This window comes from Engraulis encrasicolus, chromosome 19, assembly GCF_034702125.1.
Source record: "Engraulis encrasicolus isolate BLACKSEA-1 chromosome 19, IST_EnEncr_1.0, whole genome shotgun sequence".
In the NCBI taxonomy this organism is placed as follows: domain Eukaryota; kingdom Metazoa; phylum Chordata; class Actinopteri; order Clupeiformes; family Engraulidae; genus Engraulis; species Engraulis encrasicolus.
In genome coordinates, this window is record NC_085875.1 from 13,942,231 (window position 1) to 13,960,089 (window position 17,859).

The window sequence follows — 17,859 nt, forward strand, 5'->3', positions numbered from 1 at the left end:
CTGTGTGCTGCTAACGCTGCTTGCCACCTCCCTCACCCGCGCTGCCATCTCATAGTCTGCCTCATTGTCATCGTCATCATCCCACCCTCTCTCACTTACTCACTGAGTGCATCTTAATATGGGACCTTGCCTCCTCCACTTGCCTCCTCCACTCGCTTCTCGTCATGATGACATCACTGACAACAGCATTATATTTCAATATCTTGCAAAAGCTCAATTGTAGAGTCTTTTCCTCGTTTGCAATTGTTATGGTGAATGAAAAACAGTCCCTCAAAAGTTGTTGTGGCTAGGCTGACAGCTGGGAAACTTTATCGTTTTCTCCACGGAGGAGGGGCCAGGAGGCAGGACGAGGAGACAAGCACAAGTGGAGGAGGCAAGGTCACATATTGGGATGCACCCACTCACTCACAGGCTGCCACATCATCATCCTATTGGCCACATTGGTCGCACACTGATGATGTCATCAGCCAATGCCCATGTACATTTATACTTTGTTTATGTTATTTTTTGTTGTTGTCGTCATTCTTTTGTTATTCTATACTTTTGTTCTGATGTTGTTTCACAGTAGTGATTGAGAAATGTGTCATGAGTTAGGGATAATGTGCACACTGTATTTTTCAGTATACAGTTGGCCTATTGTATCAAGGGAAGCAACACCAGGCAATAGATTTAAAAAGAGGCCTGTGTTTGCAGGACACTTAACATGTATTAATGTGTCATGACAAATCATTTGTCATAAGTCAGTATGTGTACATGTTGTTTCCTTTTGTCTTTCTAAATAAAAGATATACATGTACAGTAATTCACAAACATGTAATACCTCTTATCAAGAGCAATTATACATCTACTTGTACATACTCTTTTCTCTTTCTACAAATGTAATTTGGACATTAGTATATTAGTCTAGTCTCATGATGGAGATGATTGTCATGATAAAAGGCCATGCATACAGTCTTCTTACGACACTAGTCCGTCTTGAAAGTAATGATGTGATTAGCTATACACAATTTTGAACTTTCTGGTATGACAAACGTCAGTGAATAAACCTAAGGCCTACACTTTCTCAATCCAAAAGGGGTGGAGTATCCTTACAAGAACTATACAATGTTGCTGCACAGCACAGTATATACTGTACATTGTATGTTATCAATAGACTTTATGCCAAATGTTTCAGGGCATTTCTACACAATGAGATCTACTGTGTTTAGGGAAACACCTAAACCTTAAACTGCCCTGTACAATGTTAAACATTTCTCCTATTGACTAACATCCCTCCAGCCTCCACCCCCAGTGTTGAAAACAATAGCCCCACTAGATGTAAACAATGAACTGAAATCAGTTATGTATGTGAAACGAGCATGGAGGTCATCTTTTGCCATACAGTCAACATGTGCATGTAATCTGCTTTATTTCAATGTTTATGTGGCCCTCATTTTGTGCAACCATTTTCTGTACATTGTTTTATTCTATGATTTATGTATGTATGTATTCATTGATTTATGTATTTATTCATTCTGTTATTTTTTTTCTCTTTTGTTTTAGCATGTCTTATCATTGTTCAACTTTTGCATTGTTCTGTTGTTGCTTAATGTTTTGTTTTTATGTTACTAAATGCTCTTGAATGTGCCCAGTCATCAGAATGCTATGCCCTACTTCTGCTTGAAACTCATTACACAATAGTGATTAAAAAATAAATAAATAAATAAACACATGAGCATGTCAACAAAGTCTTCCTCCCTGCAGTCATGCCATCCCATCCCATCCCATACCTGCCTGTATGTCTGTATGTAGTCATTGAGGAGGAGGCAAAGAAAGAAAGGACCTCCCATAGCTCAGCTCATGCAATGTGAAACATGCATTCACCTGTTCTTTTGCAGAATAAAGCATAAATGTCTATAATGCCTGCTTCGTTTTCTTTTTTTTGTGTCATCTTCATCATGTCTGCATAGATTAACATGGTTGTGATGTTTTATAATGTACATGTTGTGTGTGTGGGCGCACACGTGTGTGTGTGTGTGTGTGTGTGTGTGTGTGTGTGTGTGTGTGTGTGTGTGTGTGTGTGTGTGTGTGTGTGTGTGTGTGTGTGTGAGATAGCTTTCTGTCTGTTTGTTCTCATTCATAAATGTTGCATCCCAAAGCTCATACAATGTCAAAGCAGTTTAGTTTATATACCTTGTAGAATGCACGTAACATCTTATCATGCATTTAGCTACTGTAAGACGTTTCAGTTCTCTGTCCATTGATGGAGGCATTAGTATAAATCTCTTCAATGTGGTACAGTATGAGTTAATGTGCATGCCAATAGGCCTAATTACATGTCAAAGGGAGCTTTCAAAGTCAACTACTGTATTGAGACACTTTTCTAGACGTCACCCAGACCAGCATAGAGAAGAATGCTATTACATTACACTGTAAAATACTTTAATTGGTTTTATTTTAAAAGTTTCACATGATTCACTGGGAATTCATAATCAAATCATATATTTTTTTAATCGATTTCATGTTATAGGTTCTACATAAATATACCATAGTAACAAGTGAACTAAAAGGGGTTTATGCTGAGGTGCTGATGCAAAGGCAGTGTGCTGGGGACCACACAGAGCTGCTCCATGCACTATGGGAACTTGAGGGTCAAATTGAGTTTCCTTTGCGGCTTCTGTTCCCACAGACTGTGTCTGACCCTGATCAAAAGGATATAACATACACATACATGTACATTCACACACACACACACACACACACACACACACACACACACACACACACACACACACACACACACACACACACACACACACACACACACACACACACACACACACACACACACACACACACACACACACACACACATGCATAGATACACCTGCCTTTAATTAGACGTATGTGCACATACATGTGCTGCACACATATATAGTACATGCTAAGTACATGCAGTGCAACACAACAGCCTGTTGTGGCGGACAGTGTCTGTCCCTAATCCTGAACATGCAGTGCAGTGGTGTAGTCTACTTTTTTGTAGTGAGTATACTGTATATTTGAGTATTTTTTTTTAAGTGGGTATACTGTATATATTTGTGCTATTCTAAACAATGGATCAATCAATTTTAAGTGGGTATACTGTACTGAAATCCCTGAAATTTAGAAGTGGGTATACTCCGTATACCCGTGTTCTACGTAGACTACACCACTGATGCAGGGCATTCATGTCATCATAGGCATGTGCACATGCAGTACATTCACATACTGTATACGTAAAAAACACAGCAGCTTGTTACTTCAGACAATGTCTGGGTCTAATAATGTAACACACACACACACACACACACACACACACACACACACACACACACACACACACACACAGACACACACACACACACACACACACACACACACACACACACACACACACACACACACACACACACACACACACACACACACACACACACACACACACACACACACACACACACACACACACACAGACTGCTGGCCGTGATGGGAACGTACCAGGACTTGACACTGGCACCTGCCAACCGGCCAAATGCTGTTAAAACTTGACTGTGGCTGGTAACAATTTCAATGTCACTAGCCAATTTGGCAGGTAGCTTATTCTATGGTATGACTTATCAGAATAGTGTATATTCTGCACTTTGCTCATTCTGTATCAATTGTTTGCATTTAAGTTCAAGAAAAAGCTCAGTTACTCAGTTTGTATTTGTTTAATTTAGAAACCCATCCACTCATCTTCTTGCTTCAAGCACCTCATCTTCTGAGGTTAAATGTACAGTGTCATGATAAAAAATGTGGCTAGTAGAATAGCTGGATGGCTACTGACTCGGGAAAACCCCTAGCCACAGTGGCCGGCAAGCGATAAAGTTAATGACGAGCCCTGGACTACGTACACCCAGACATACGTACAGTACATACAGTACATCCGGACATAAAACAATATGATGCCACTGACAATATCTGGCCCTTAATCCGTAGGGATTAACACACACACACACACACACACGCACACGCACACGCGCATACACACACACACATACACTCATGCACACACACACACACGCACGCACGCACGCACACACACACACACACACACACACACGCACACGCACACGCGCATACACACACACACATACACTCATGCACACACACATACATAGACACACACAAACACACACTAGTATACTGTATGTGTATACAGTATATACGGCAGCCCCATTTCCCATAGCCGTACTGCTGGGAAAGGAGTCCTCCTCCTCGCCTGTCCTGCATGCCTCGTAGATAGTATATACACCACAGAGATTTTTTTATTATCCTTCTTCTGTTGCTTTGGCCTGCTGTGTCGACGTGTCTTCCAGACGTGTTTTCTTTTTCCCCCCTCCTCATCTTCTTCCTCGCAGCCTCCACCAGCGAACGTGAGTAGGCTTATATATACCACACGTGGTTTTTTTTTACAGCAATCCGTACACACATTTATTATACATATTTACACTGATATGACAGGGTGCCAGAGGGATGAAACCGCTATGCGAGTGCATGAGGAGGATACGTGATACGTGACTGCATCCGGGCTGCACCTGGCTGTGGGTTTTGGCTGCCGGCGGTGGGGTGGGGCTGGTGGGGGGGAGGTTGTGCAAGGCTGCGTGTGTGTGTGTGTGTGTGTGTGTGTGTGTGTGTGTGTGTGTGTGTGTGTGTGTGTGTGTGTGTGTGTGTGTGTGTGTGTGTGTGTGTGTGTGTGTTTGGGGTGGGGGGTTTACCGTACGTGGCACGGAGGCCTGCGCGACGGTGGTCCGACTGAAGCATGCACTGCACAGAATCGCTGACTGCAATGAGACTCTGCACCCACTAGATGGCAATGATGCACCACTGCTTAGGAAGGTGTCAGGAATGCAATCACAGGTCATGGGGTACATTTCTTGAAAGCGTACAGTAGTTGCTAACCAGTTAGCAACTTGGGTAGTTGCCAATGGGGGAATTGCACTGCAAACAACAAAGTAGCTAGAAATGTACCCCTGCTCTAAGGAGACAGAGGACTCAAGCAAAGACACCCAGGGTGCATCCCAATATGTGACCTTGCCTCCTCCACTTGCCTCCTCCACTTGCTTCTCGTCTTGCAAAAGCTCAATTGTAAAGTCTTTTTCTCATTTGCAATTGGGATGGTGAATGAAAAACAGTCCCTCAAAAGTTGTTGTGGCGAGGCTGACAGCTGGGAAACTTTATCGTTTTCTCCATGGAGGAGGGGCCAGGAGGCGGGATGAGGAGACAAGCACAAGTGGAGGAGGCAAGGACACATATTGGGATGCACCCCCAGTCACACATGCCCATTCGGTGCTCACACGTGATGGCAGATATTCATACACATATGTAAATATAGGGGGCCTATATCACGTCATAAAGGACTAGCTATAGAACTATAAAGTGTACGCATTCTTCAGTTATTTCTTTTAGAAATACAAATATTTATGCATGCCGTGAACTGACCTACCCTTCTTTTTTTTTTGCTAATGAAAAAGCCAATCATCAATGGAGGCAGTCATAATACTGCACTGTAGGCCTACTGAGTCTATAGTTGATCCAAGGCAGCAAAAGTGTAGAGAACTGGTCTAGGTGCCTTTAGCAGACGCGCTCCCAGTAACTAGCTGAATTAGCTGTAAAAAAAAAAAAAAAGTGTCTTCTTTGTTCAGTGTCTCATCTTTCTATGTGTCACACTAACAACTGGGTCGCCTAGTGATCACAGTCACAGTCTTATCCATAACGTCATCATTTATTTAATTGTTCTCAATGACACTGATATGATGATTAACAGCAATGCAATATAATGTTACTGCAAAGCAAATTTCTCTGTGTGATTACAATAATGAGAGTCTTACGATGTTTAACATTCTCTCTTTTCTATTACCATGTTACTGTCAACTGTTATTGTATATTATTCTATACGCAGCTGCCAGGGTTCATATTTATAACATATGCACATTATTTATTTATTTATTCACACATACCTTAGGCCAAATATTCTACAATAAGAATATTTCAGAGAGTGGTCATTGATAATTATATCCCAGATCCATTTTTATCATGCAGTTTCCTTAGTGTTTTGATTTAACACTGATGATTTGTATGTTATTACACAATCACGCAGGGAGACAGCTTGGTTATGCTCTCATGTCAAAACACTGTATTATAGTTGCACTTATTTTTGAAGATTGAAGAATTCTGGATGGAACTTTGAATGCCTTCAAGTTCCAAAAAACAGTCCAGTTGCTTACAACTTTAATCATTTGGCCATCTTTACCTACAGTAAATGAATAAGAGTCCTCACAGATGTTGGGTGTCAGTCTCTGTCCTCGCATCCTTTCTTGTGACCTGTGGTCTCTTGACTCTGTGGTGGCCCACCTCTGTGGCGAAAACAATTAAAGTTTCCCCGTTGTCAACCATCCCAGAGTGACTTTTTGGGGGCTTTCTCACATTCAACAACTTTGATCATCAATGATGTGCAGTCATGGGTAAGCGGTTAATGAGTCAGACTTGTAGCCCAAAGGTTGCCGGTTCGACTCCCGACCCGCCAGGGGGGGTGGTAATTAACCAGTGCTCTCCCTCCATCCTCCCCCACAGTGGTGTAGTCTACTTCTTATGGTGGGTATACTGTGTATTGGAGCATTTTATGAAGTGGGTATACTGTATATATTTGTGCCATTCAAAATAATGGATCAATCTATTTTAAGTGGGTATACTGAAATCCCTGAAATTTAGAAGTGGATATACTCCGTATCCACTGCTCCTCCATGACTGAGATACCTTGAGCATGGTACAGTCCCGCCGCACTGCTTCCTAGGGGCGCCATTGGGGGCTGCCCCCTTCCACGGGTGAGGCATAAAATGCAATTTTATGGTGTGCAGTGTGCAGTGAACACTTGTATGTCAAAATGACAATGGGAGTTGGAGTTTCCCAGGTGGGCTTTCACAGTGGTGTAGTCTACGTAGAACGCGGGTATACGGAGTAAACCCACTTCTAAATTTCAGGGATTTCAATATACCCACTTAAAGTTGATTGATCCATTGTTGTGAATAGCACAAATATATACAGTATACCCACTTCAAAAAAAATCTCAGATATAGGCATACAGTATACTCACCATAAAAAAAGTAGACTACACCACTGGGCTTTCACTTTCAATGATGTGGAGCCTCATGTCAGGAGTCTGTAAGCCATAGGAAATAACACGAGGACAAAGATTGACTTGAACATACAATGCACCTATTGTTACTTATTAGTCTTGAAAATAGCACAGTAATTATTCAACAGCTTTTTGCTGAGAGCATAACCTCCCTCTCTCTGAGCCATGTACTGTACATGTAGTCTTACAAAGCCATCGATATGACAACTCATTTGCTCCCCATGTAGTATTAGATTAAGAAAACAAGTCATACATTGTACGACAGAGTCAAAAGCCCTTCCTAAGACTGGTAGCGCATGTGTGTTAGTAAAGCCAAGCCAAGCGCTTTATTAACCCCAGATCATTGACCACCTTTTTTTTACTAACCGTCTCTATTGTTTTTTTTCTTCTCCGCCTTCTTCCTTCTTTTCTGTTTCTTTTCTTTGCTAACAAAGTCGGTTTCACCAAAGCTGACCTGCAAGGTAGATGGATCAGTCCCATTCTGAGTTGCGGCTGAAAGTTGCTCTGTGTAATGTCTTGTGCAATGTCAGCAATTTATTTAAATATATGTCTATATCTATATATCATGTGAAACAACACACAATTCAAACAATCCCAACCCCCCACAAACAAACATTCAATGTCCAGATATGGAAGCAGTCCAGGGGCCTAAGCTGGTCCCAGACGGCCCTCAAAACCGGGCCCCAAACTGAGCCCAAATATCTTGGTATAAAATGGTTCACTTCCCATTATTACATTGGTAAACACTGGTGGTCGACCCAAGTACCTCAATCCTGAAAGCAAGGTAGTTGGAACCAACCAGTGTAGAAGAGCTGAAGAGCAGTGATTGCAGCCAGCAGTGCCTAGGGACTTTTTTTTTAAAGAAAGAAAACATTAGCTGACCTGTGTAATCATAAACACACACACACACACACACACACACAAACGCTAACAATGAATCTCTCTCTCTCTCTCTCTCTCTCTCTCTCTCTCTCTCTCTCTCTCTCTCTCTCTCTCTTGCACACACACATACACAAACACACACACACACCAAAGAATAGCACATACGTGCGCTTCACATACACAATCTCTTTTTGCCCTTGTTTTATGCTAATGATGGAGAGTGGAGCACTGTACTGTTTTTAGCAGCTCTGCTCACTGGAGTGTTGGGAAAGCCATTAAGTAGCCTCACTAGAGACGCACGCATGCACGCACGCAGGTATTAAGTAGCCTGGCTGAGGTCAGGCCCCTGCCGCTGTGCTGTGCTGCGCTGCAGTGTGGTGTAGTCTGATTGGGGGAATATGATTAGTGGGGTAATTAAAAGGACAGCGCCGTGAATTCAATTTAAGGTGCAGGAGGACTGACACGGAGCTTAATCAAAATGGATGGAGGGTTTCCAAGTTACAAGCAAGGCAAAATGGCCCCTGCCATGCGCCAAAGGGACCTTTTTTTGTTTCTCTTTTGTCCCACCTTAGACACCGTACTGAATTACTATGCTTATTACAGGGCTATCCCTATCCAGAACATGTAGGGCCATGTAGGGACAGGGCAGGACTGACCATCTGGCATAGCAGGCATTTCCTGGTGGGCCCCACACCGTTCATGGGTCAGAAATGTTATTAAAAAGTTGTTTTTTTGGTTTTTTTTTTTTTTTTACATTTCTGAAAATAGAGGCCCACAAGGTTGCGGGACCCACCGGTGAGTCAATTCTGCACCGCTAATTATGAGGGGCCCCTTTAAGCCAAAAGCGCCAGGGGCCTATTTCTCCCCCAGGCCAGTCCTGTGTAGGGACACAGTTTTGACTTAATGATAAGAAACAATTGTGGAGTCCTAATCCGTGCAATCATGTGTCCTAGAGGATGTTTGATTGAGCTAGAGAAGAGAACTTTGTAAAATTGTGGAAATTAACCTTGCAATCTGAATCCCACTGCTTTCAGAAAGGAATAGTGGTCACATAGCTTTCAGGAGCTCCATCAGGAATTGGTTGGATTGGCCACCTCATATGAAGTGAATCATTTTATCTCCTAATTTATTTCCTACATTTATCTCCTATCTCCTTAGTGTGTGTGTCTGATCTCACTAAGCATTACACAGCGAGTGCACTTTTGGCCTATAGGGAGGGGGGTGTTCATTTTCGTATTCTTGTTTTCTGTAGTCTATATCTATATATCTCTCACTAATTCCTTGCACAAGAAAATTGCATTTAAACACACTCTGTTTAGCTGCAGTTATCTTCTCTCTTGTGAGCATTGTCAGGAGGGGGTTCATTGATTTGATTGATTGAAAGCCTCCTCCGCACCCTAAAAAATGCTTTTTGCCCTGTACAGTATCTCTGTTGCATTCCCTCTAACTGTAGTGGACTGTGAAAGACATGCAGGGCTATAACTGGAGGTCGGCAATGTAGCACTAACGTGTTGGTACAGCCAGGGTGTCTTGGGTCGAATAAAGTGTTCATATAGGATGCGGTTAAGTAGCAAAGTAGGGTTTTAGTAAATAGTTATCATAGTTAATATTTAATATATAATGTAATAGTTAAATAGGTAGATATTATTAGTTTTTCATATTTGCACTCTATTTAATGTCAAAACACTTTGGCGGTCATTTTAATAATCTGAACTGAAATGGATAGGCTATTTAATGTGATGAACTTAAAAAATCTATTGATATGAAAGTTAACTAATATTCAGAATGAAAATGACAGTAAGAAACAACAAATCAAACTTACATTACAATTAAATTAAATTCATATGGGCTGCTAGAACCTGAAGTGTAGGAGACACCTTGAAACACCAGGTGGCACTCTAAGGTCATGACAAGTTCCATCACGTCTTCTGACCTGAACTGAAGCAACGTTTGACGAACGGGAGGAAAGGTCTTCAACCGTCATTCATGCATGGCCGACGTCTCTGAGTCCTGGGTAATTGTGAACATTTGGAAAACATTATTATTGCTCAACATTCATAAAACGGTTCTTAGGCTTTCTGTTTTGCTTCCTATTTTCTCAAGCATTGCTAACACTTTTGCAAACGTAGCCAGTTAGCACTTTCTAGCTTTGTTTGAGGGTAATTCAAAATTGCTCATAGAGACTGTGCCAACATGTTATTGCTTCATTGCTGTTCTCGACATATGGCCCCAACGTGTGTTTGAAAAAGGTGGAGAACATTATGGCAACGGCTGGTATGAAGGGCCAGTGTACATAACTTTTATAACAAATGTACATATTTAACCATATGTACACCTCTTGCTATAAAATGTTGTTTCCCTGCCTCGTGTTCGGTCCTGCTAAGTGTTAGTGTTCCCTCATATATACATATATGACTGTGTGGTTTCCAGTATTCTTTGAAAGCAAGAACAAAAAAAAAATCAGTGTGTCTATTGGTGTTGTGTTCCTTTTTCCAATTGATATACTAGTCTAACCATTGCAAGCCCTGTTGAAAGTTGTCTGACTCTTCCTTTCGTTTGTTTATATCTATCTATCTCTCGACTGTATGTGTGACTCCTGTTTCCTACTAAAACCTATCTGGAGAGGGAATGCTTGATCTGCCTGCGTCTGTTTCCATAATCCTCCTAGCGTTGTGTCGTCTGGGCCGGTTTCTTCAGTACCTCCACCAATGTTGCCAGATTGGGCTGGTTCCCGCCCAATTGAGCTGCTTAGGATGGTCATGTGCGGGGAAAAAAAGACATTTATCAGAAAAACCCGCCCAATTGTATTGATTTCTAAGGCAAAAATTGGGCGGGTTTTTCTGATAAATGCCATTTTTACCCGCACACGGCCATTTTGTGCTCCTAGGCAGGTTTTGAGCAGTTTTTGGAATGGAAATCATCAGCCTCATCTGGCAACCCTGACCTCTACTAACCAGACTGCATGACGGCACCTGGCGTGCCCATCCCCTCCTCTCCCCTCCCCTGCCCTCCCCCACCTGACGTGAACCCCCACTTCCCCTCCTCCCCTCCTCTAAAACCTGCATGGCCTTTGAACCTTTGACCTCTTTGACCTTTGTCCTTTGTCCCCTATGCTATGCCACCTGGTTTTGTGGTATTTAACCCTTTGTGGTGTGCCCATCCATCAGGCCCCAGCACCACGTGCCAGGAGGACTCGTGCGCCAACATGGGCATCTGCATCCAGCAGTGGGAGAACTACACCTGCGACTGCAGCATGACATCCTACACCGGCACCAACTGCAATGACCGTGAGTGTCTTGACTCTTACTGTGTATATACGCACTGTACACTTGTACACACACACGGACGCACGCATGCATGCACGCACACACACACTCACACACACACACACTGCTCCATGACTTAACTGCAATGACCGTGAGTGTCTACCTCTTACTGTATATACGAACTGTACAGACACACTCGTGCACACACACACACACACACACACACACACACACACACACACACACACACACACACACACACACACACACACACACACACAGACACACACACACACACACACACACACACACACACACACACACACACACACACACACACACACACACACACACACACACACACACACACACACACACACACACTGCTCCATGACCTCCTACACTTGCACCAACTACCATGACCTGGGTGCCTGATTGTTACTGTATACTGTACATACTGTACACTCGCGTTCACACACACACACACACACACACACACACACACACACACACACACACACACACACACACACACACACACACACACACGCGCGCACACACACACACACACACACACACACACACACACACACACACACACACACACACACACATTAACTCCAATTTCCTCCAAACAGCACAACACACTCAAATGAGGCCAGGTGCGTTAAAAAAAAAACCAGAAATAGTGTAAAACTGACACTACTGCTGTTTCTCACAATCCCTACGGATATTCATGTAGGCCACAAGGTGATCATTAACATGTTCAGTGGAAACACACTAGTTTGACTCATATTAATAGATAATTATTTCATGAATTAGACATCAATTCCTCTGTGAACTAAGTAAATGAAGGATGAATCACCACACACTGGTATCTTTGCTTGTAGTTTATTTGGTGAACAACGCGTTTCGCTGTTGCTTCATCAGGTTCACTCTGACATTACGCATGTCACCCAAAGGTGATAAGGGTGATTACCTGGTCACATGACCTCACCTTCTTTCAACCACTCCACGCATTTAAGTGCTAGACAACACCCAATCCTGGTTTAGGTATGTATATTATCACATCCTACCATTTAAATTACTATACAACTCTCATGCATTTTACCAGATAAATACAGGTAGGCCTATGCTCACATCCCTGTATCTATATTCATATCCACATAGAGGTCATACAATGCATATCACTCCAGATGCAGGTTCAGGCCATTAGTAAATAAAAACACTCTATGAACTACTTCATGTATATTTCAACCCAGCATCCCAATCTAGCCGTTATTGTGACATGCATATTGGCTATCGGCTGTGATACACTGCAATGGATTTGGCACACTTCAATAGCACTCTTAACTTACTCACACAGGATGTTTTCCTGACACAGTCCTCCAGTCAGGCGCACCACGCTCACGATCCTCATCATAGGTGCCTTTAGTTTACATATGTTTTGACTGTGTTCAGGGCCGGAGCTATAGGCAGGGCAAGCAGGGCATTTGCCCCTGGGCCCAGGGCCCTCCCGTATTGGGTGTTGGGGGCCCTATTATGGCCTTGGCTGGATGGATGGGGGTGGGGGGGTGGGGGTGGTGTAATCAGTGTTTTGCCCTAGGGCCCTGTGTGCAATTGTTCTGTCATTGACTGTGTCATCATGATAGATATAGAGCCAATTGAAATATCCTCCAAAGAAAAACACCAGGACATATACCCTACACACAGAACATACAGTACATACGTACATACGTACATACATACTTTTCTCTTCCAACAAAACAACTCTTTAGCCAACTGTGTAATGTGTTTAAAGTGACATCACCAAAACAAGTGTCTGTGCTGCATTAAACATGCTACGGGGGGAATTCCTTTATTTGTCAGATAGAGAACTGGTAAGCAACATGTCTCACATGTTATGTAGGGATCGCATGTTATCTAAGGGGAGAATATTATTTAAGTGGAGTGAACTATATAAGGACACAGTAAAAGGCCTCCAAACTCAAAGACCTCATGCACTCAGATATCTGATGATGTATATCAGTGTTTCTCAACCTTTTTTAGGCGAGGCACCCTTTCAATTCCTGAAACTTTTCAAGGCACCCCAAACCAACAAGTTGTAACATGGCATCGCATCGGATACCACAAAAGCTTAGAAAAGTAACACATTTGGAGACGTCACACAACCTACGTTCGAAGTTGCAGCTTACTGGAGCGACCTAAATTTACTTTATTGTGCGTAAATGGCAGATGAAAGACTCCACTTTAGCAATACTTTAATATGTATTACATTACATAATTTATTTATCAGCCACGTTTCCGCTGCACCCCTGAGGGGGGGCTGCGGCACCACAGGGTGCCCCAGCACCCTGATTGAGAAACACTGATGTATATGATGTTGTTCTTCACACACACTTGTGTACAGTGCACAGACACACACAGACACACACACACACACACACACACACACACACACACACACACACACACACACACACACACACACACACACACACACACACACACACACACACACACACACACACACACACACACACACACACACACACTCACACTGTATTACCTCTACATTGTTACTGAAGACCGACCTGAAGACATCACTGAGGTAACGCTGTTTATATACTTTCTGTATGGTGTTGGGACGGGAGCCTCATGATAACACATGACTTCTGGGTCACAATTCAAGCGCAAGTGCCTAAATGGCAAAATGCTAAATGCAAATGAATACGCCACATTGGGTCTGAGTAGGCCAGACGTGGGCAAACTCAGGCCCGGGGACACATGCGGCCCGCTCAGCCTTTTCATGCGGCCCTCAGAGCCTTTCCAAGAAAAAAAAATGCAATTTCATATGGTCACTCATTCTTAAATTGGCTACCTAAAACAAGGGTCTTGGAAACCTAAGATTATTAAAGTACATCTAGATACAATTAGTAGGAATGGCATACCTGACAACGGTGTAATCATTGGCGTACAGCATTTCTTATTCTTGGCACTGGCAAATTGCCTATACGACATCCGGCCCCTTGGTCAACTTTCTAAACCCAATGCGGCCCTTGGGCCAAAATAATTGCCCACCCCTGGAGTAGGCCATGGGTAGGGAGTGGCCCCACTGGTGAAAAAGGGGCTATTGGGTCTGGGTCTGGGTCATTGGGTCTGGGTTACAAATTCTACGCAGAACTAACCTACATGCGTTTGATTTAAAATGAATAGGCCACAGAGGATGTCATCCATTTTCTTATTCCATCCGATTCCAGCCAAAGTATATATTTGAGTTTTTGGATTTGTGTGAAACCTTGACTGCACAAAATGATAACGAAACAAACGCTTAACAAATGCAATGTAGGATGAAAGAAAAACTTATTTCTCTTTTCGACTCGACTTGTAATGGATAATGAATGACCTCATCAAAACTTGAAAGTGCGGCGAGGAGACTGAGGAGAGGTCACGGCAGGTTTCGTTTGATGTCCAAGGCCTCCTCTTTTCCCCTAACTCCGAACGAAGCCCTCCTTTTTAATAAGTAATCACAGTAGCGCACTCGGAGAAGCCCGAGGACAGGTTGGGAAAACTCATAAGACGGTGAGCACCACCTCCGCTTTTATAGGACAAAATGGTAAGTCCCAAAATACATTATGTCTGTCGAGAGAGTAGAGTTCAACACACCCAGCCCTCTTACACAGTAAAAGTACGGGGAAAAAAATGCAGTCTTAATGCAATATTTAGACTGGTATTTCTCAACAGGGGCCCTAGGGGGGTGTTGAGAAGGATACATCTGTGCCATTGGGGAGCATTAGTCTGTTTTATTTCTTTAAAACTAAAGGGGCTGTTGGCAGGCTTATGATGAGGTTAAGGGAGGGTTGTGAGGGTTATGATGAGGTCAAGGGGGCTTTGTTCAAAAAAGGTTGAGAACCACTTAGAAAGAACCCTGGGACGCACTAGGGCTGCACGATATATCGAAAATGTATCGATATCACGATATCACGGCTTGCGATACACGTATCGCAAAAGTTGTGCACGTATCGCAAACAGTTTTTATTTTTTAATAACAGGAAATTTGGTGTTAATTTTAAAAAATGCATTTAAAATGTTGCCATTTATAGTATAATAGCCATGTATTTTCCTAATTAAAAAAAATGTTGGCAATAAAACATTGCTCTCAGTTGTTTTATACATAATAAAGTGTAGAATGGCAAGTAGAGAGGGGTAAATATATGTATATATTAAATATCGCGAGTAATATCGATATCGCAGTATACAGTCATGTTATCGTGTATCGCATATTTTTTTAATATCGTGCAGCCCTATTCTCAACCTTTTTTAACAAACGCCCCCCTGACCATATCATTAACCGGTAACACTTTATAATAATGTTCCTTAGTAAAGACTCAGTAAATAATTAACTAATGATGAATAAAACATTAACAAATGTTTTTATTTGTAACTAAGCTTTATTAATGCTTTATAAAATATCTACAAATGATATCTGCAAGATTTTACACACCTTATAACAGAGTATTTTATTAATTTACAAGCAACTTGTAAATGTTTGATAAATATAAAATATTAACATAGCATTTCCTAGTCATTTACAAGCATTTGTTTACATTTCTTAGTCATTTACAAACGTTTGTTAATGTTTTGTTCATCAATAGTTAATTATTTATTAAGTCTTTATAATGCTTTTTTGCATCCATTATTCTAAAGTGTTACCCATTAACCTGCCAACGTATATAGAGGCCCCGTTCAGAAACACTACTCTAGAACAGTGGTTCTCAACCTATGGGTCGCCAAAGATCCACAGAAGGTCGTGAAGCACTCTTGATTTTAAGGGTTTTAAGTTTAACCCTGTGAAACCTGAAGCATGAAAGCAATGAGAGAAAATTCTAATTTTTTGGAATTTGCTTCAATATTGGTCCCTTATAAGAAATGTAAAAAAAAAAATCAAAATTTTGTTAAGGTCACTGAGATATTTAATGCATCATATATGATGCATCAGGCTTTTAATGAATGAAAATTCCAATTTCATGACCATTGAAAAATGACTTTTAATGCATTTACAACTTTTTTTTAATTTAAAAAAGTTGTCAGACAATTTAATTTGAGGATTATCTTTAAATATTTAGTGAGATCTTGCCATTTTTTTAAGCCTATCCTTGTTTTAGCAGGACCATATTTTACATTTCCCACAGCCTGGTTAGGTAAATTTTTAAAATCTATGTAAAAACATAGCTGATCGAATGCTCAACAACCTATTTATGAGTGTAATATAGATCATTATTCATTTTTGATGTGTAATTTGAATATATGGGTCCATTACTACAATTGGACCATTTCTCCATTCACTTCAATGCATTTTTTACGAGATCATAATTTCAACATTTTGCATTACATTTTCAAAATTGCAAGTAAAACGTGTTTCTTAAGGCAATATCTTTGTCTTGAAGTAAAACAACTTGTGTGTTTTGTTAAACGATCGTCGTGGTATGCTTTGTAAGTTTCCCTATGGAGCAAATGCATTGATGGCTGACTTCCTGCCACCGCCGGATGGTGCTTATATGTCTCATCAGTTTTAGCACGATCTCTCTGCAACACGGTGTAAAAATATAAACTCTTCCTTGCTTAATTGCACAAAGCAAGTGTTCAAATTAAAGGATGTAGAGTGATATTTCGGAAATTTGTACACAAACCTTATGCAATTTGACGAAATCTCAGCGTCGGTCAGGGAAACCGCTTCTACCCCATTTTCCTGTTTTTCGCCGAGCTGTGGTCAACTTGTTGTCGACCGCTGCTCTCTTGTGGCGGTTTCCGCGTACTGCAGGACGTTTGGAAATGACACGCAGGATGTTTTTCAGATCGATTTATTTTTGTGTCAGCGTGGAGAGGGCTTTGAATTTGATGAGACATATATGATGCATCCGGCGCGATAGGGTTAAATACCATATAAAGCCCATGTTGAATAAATGACAGAGCATTTAATTAATATGTGCACAGAAGCTACATGATTTAAGTGCTACATTAAACATTTATGGGTCACCAAAGCATACAATGGTTAAAAAAGGGTCCCTGAAGGAAAAGTTTGGGAAACGCTGCTCTAGAAGATGGCCGACTCTCTTTACTGTGGACTGGGAATGCCTCTGGCAACCCTCGGTGCACTGTCTGATAATGCAATTAGAGCAAAGTCCTGATAAACAAACTGCAGTCCAAAAACAGTTGGCTCTGCAGAAGGTGTTTTTATTTATTTATTTATTTATTTATTTTTAAAATATGTCTTTACTCTTCTCATTGGCTTTACTGCTCACTGGGGGAGATATCATGAAACCTCATTTGTATCCTCCATTGCCTAAACTCATCCTCCCTTCGTGGCCTTTAAAAAACAAAATTATCATTTTCCTTGGCTTTTATTCTAAAGGAAAGGTCTTGCGTGTCTCAAACAGTACTTTAAAATCAATTGGTCTGAAAAATAAATGTGTGTGTGTGTGTGTGTGTGTGTGTGTGTGTGTGTGTGTGTGTGTGTGT

The 17,859-nt window shown here is 41.6% G+C and overlaps 2 protein-coding genes across 2 annotated transcripts in view; one reads left to right on the plus strand and one right to left on the minus strand.

Annotated features, from left to right (window-relative positions):
* The window catches only part of LOC134434980 (uncharacterized), a 499,130-nt gene that overhangs the window by 323,903 nt on the left and 157,368 nt on the right, over positions 1–17,859 (minus strand). The window lies entirely within an intron of this gene.
* The window catches only part of nrxn3a (neurexin 3a), a 479,628-nt gene that overhangs the window by 201,320 nt on the left and 260,449 nt on the right, over positions 1–17,859 (plus strand). Inside the window, exons 18-20 of the mRNA XM_063184079.1 lie at positions 4,419–4,433; positions 7,627–7,653; positions 11,242–11,361. Coding sequence (XP_063040149.1) covers positions 4,419–4,433; positions 7,627–7,653; positions 11,242–11,361 — 162 coding nt within the window. The remainder of the gene's footprint in view (positions 1–4,418; positions 4,434–7,626; positions 7,654–11,241; positions 11,362–17,859) is intronic.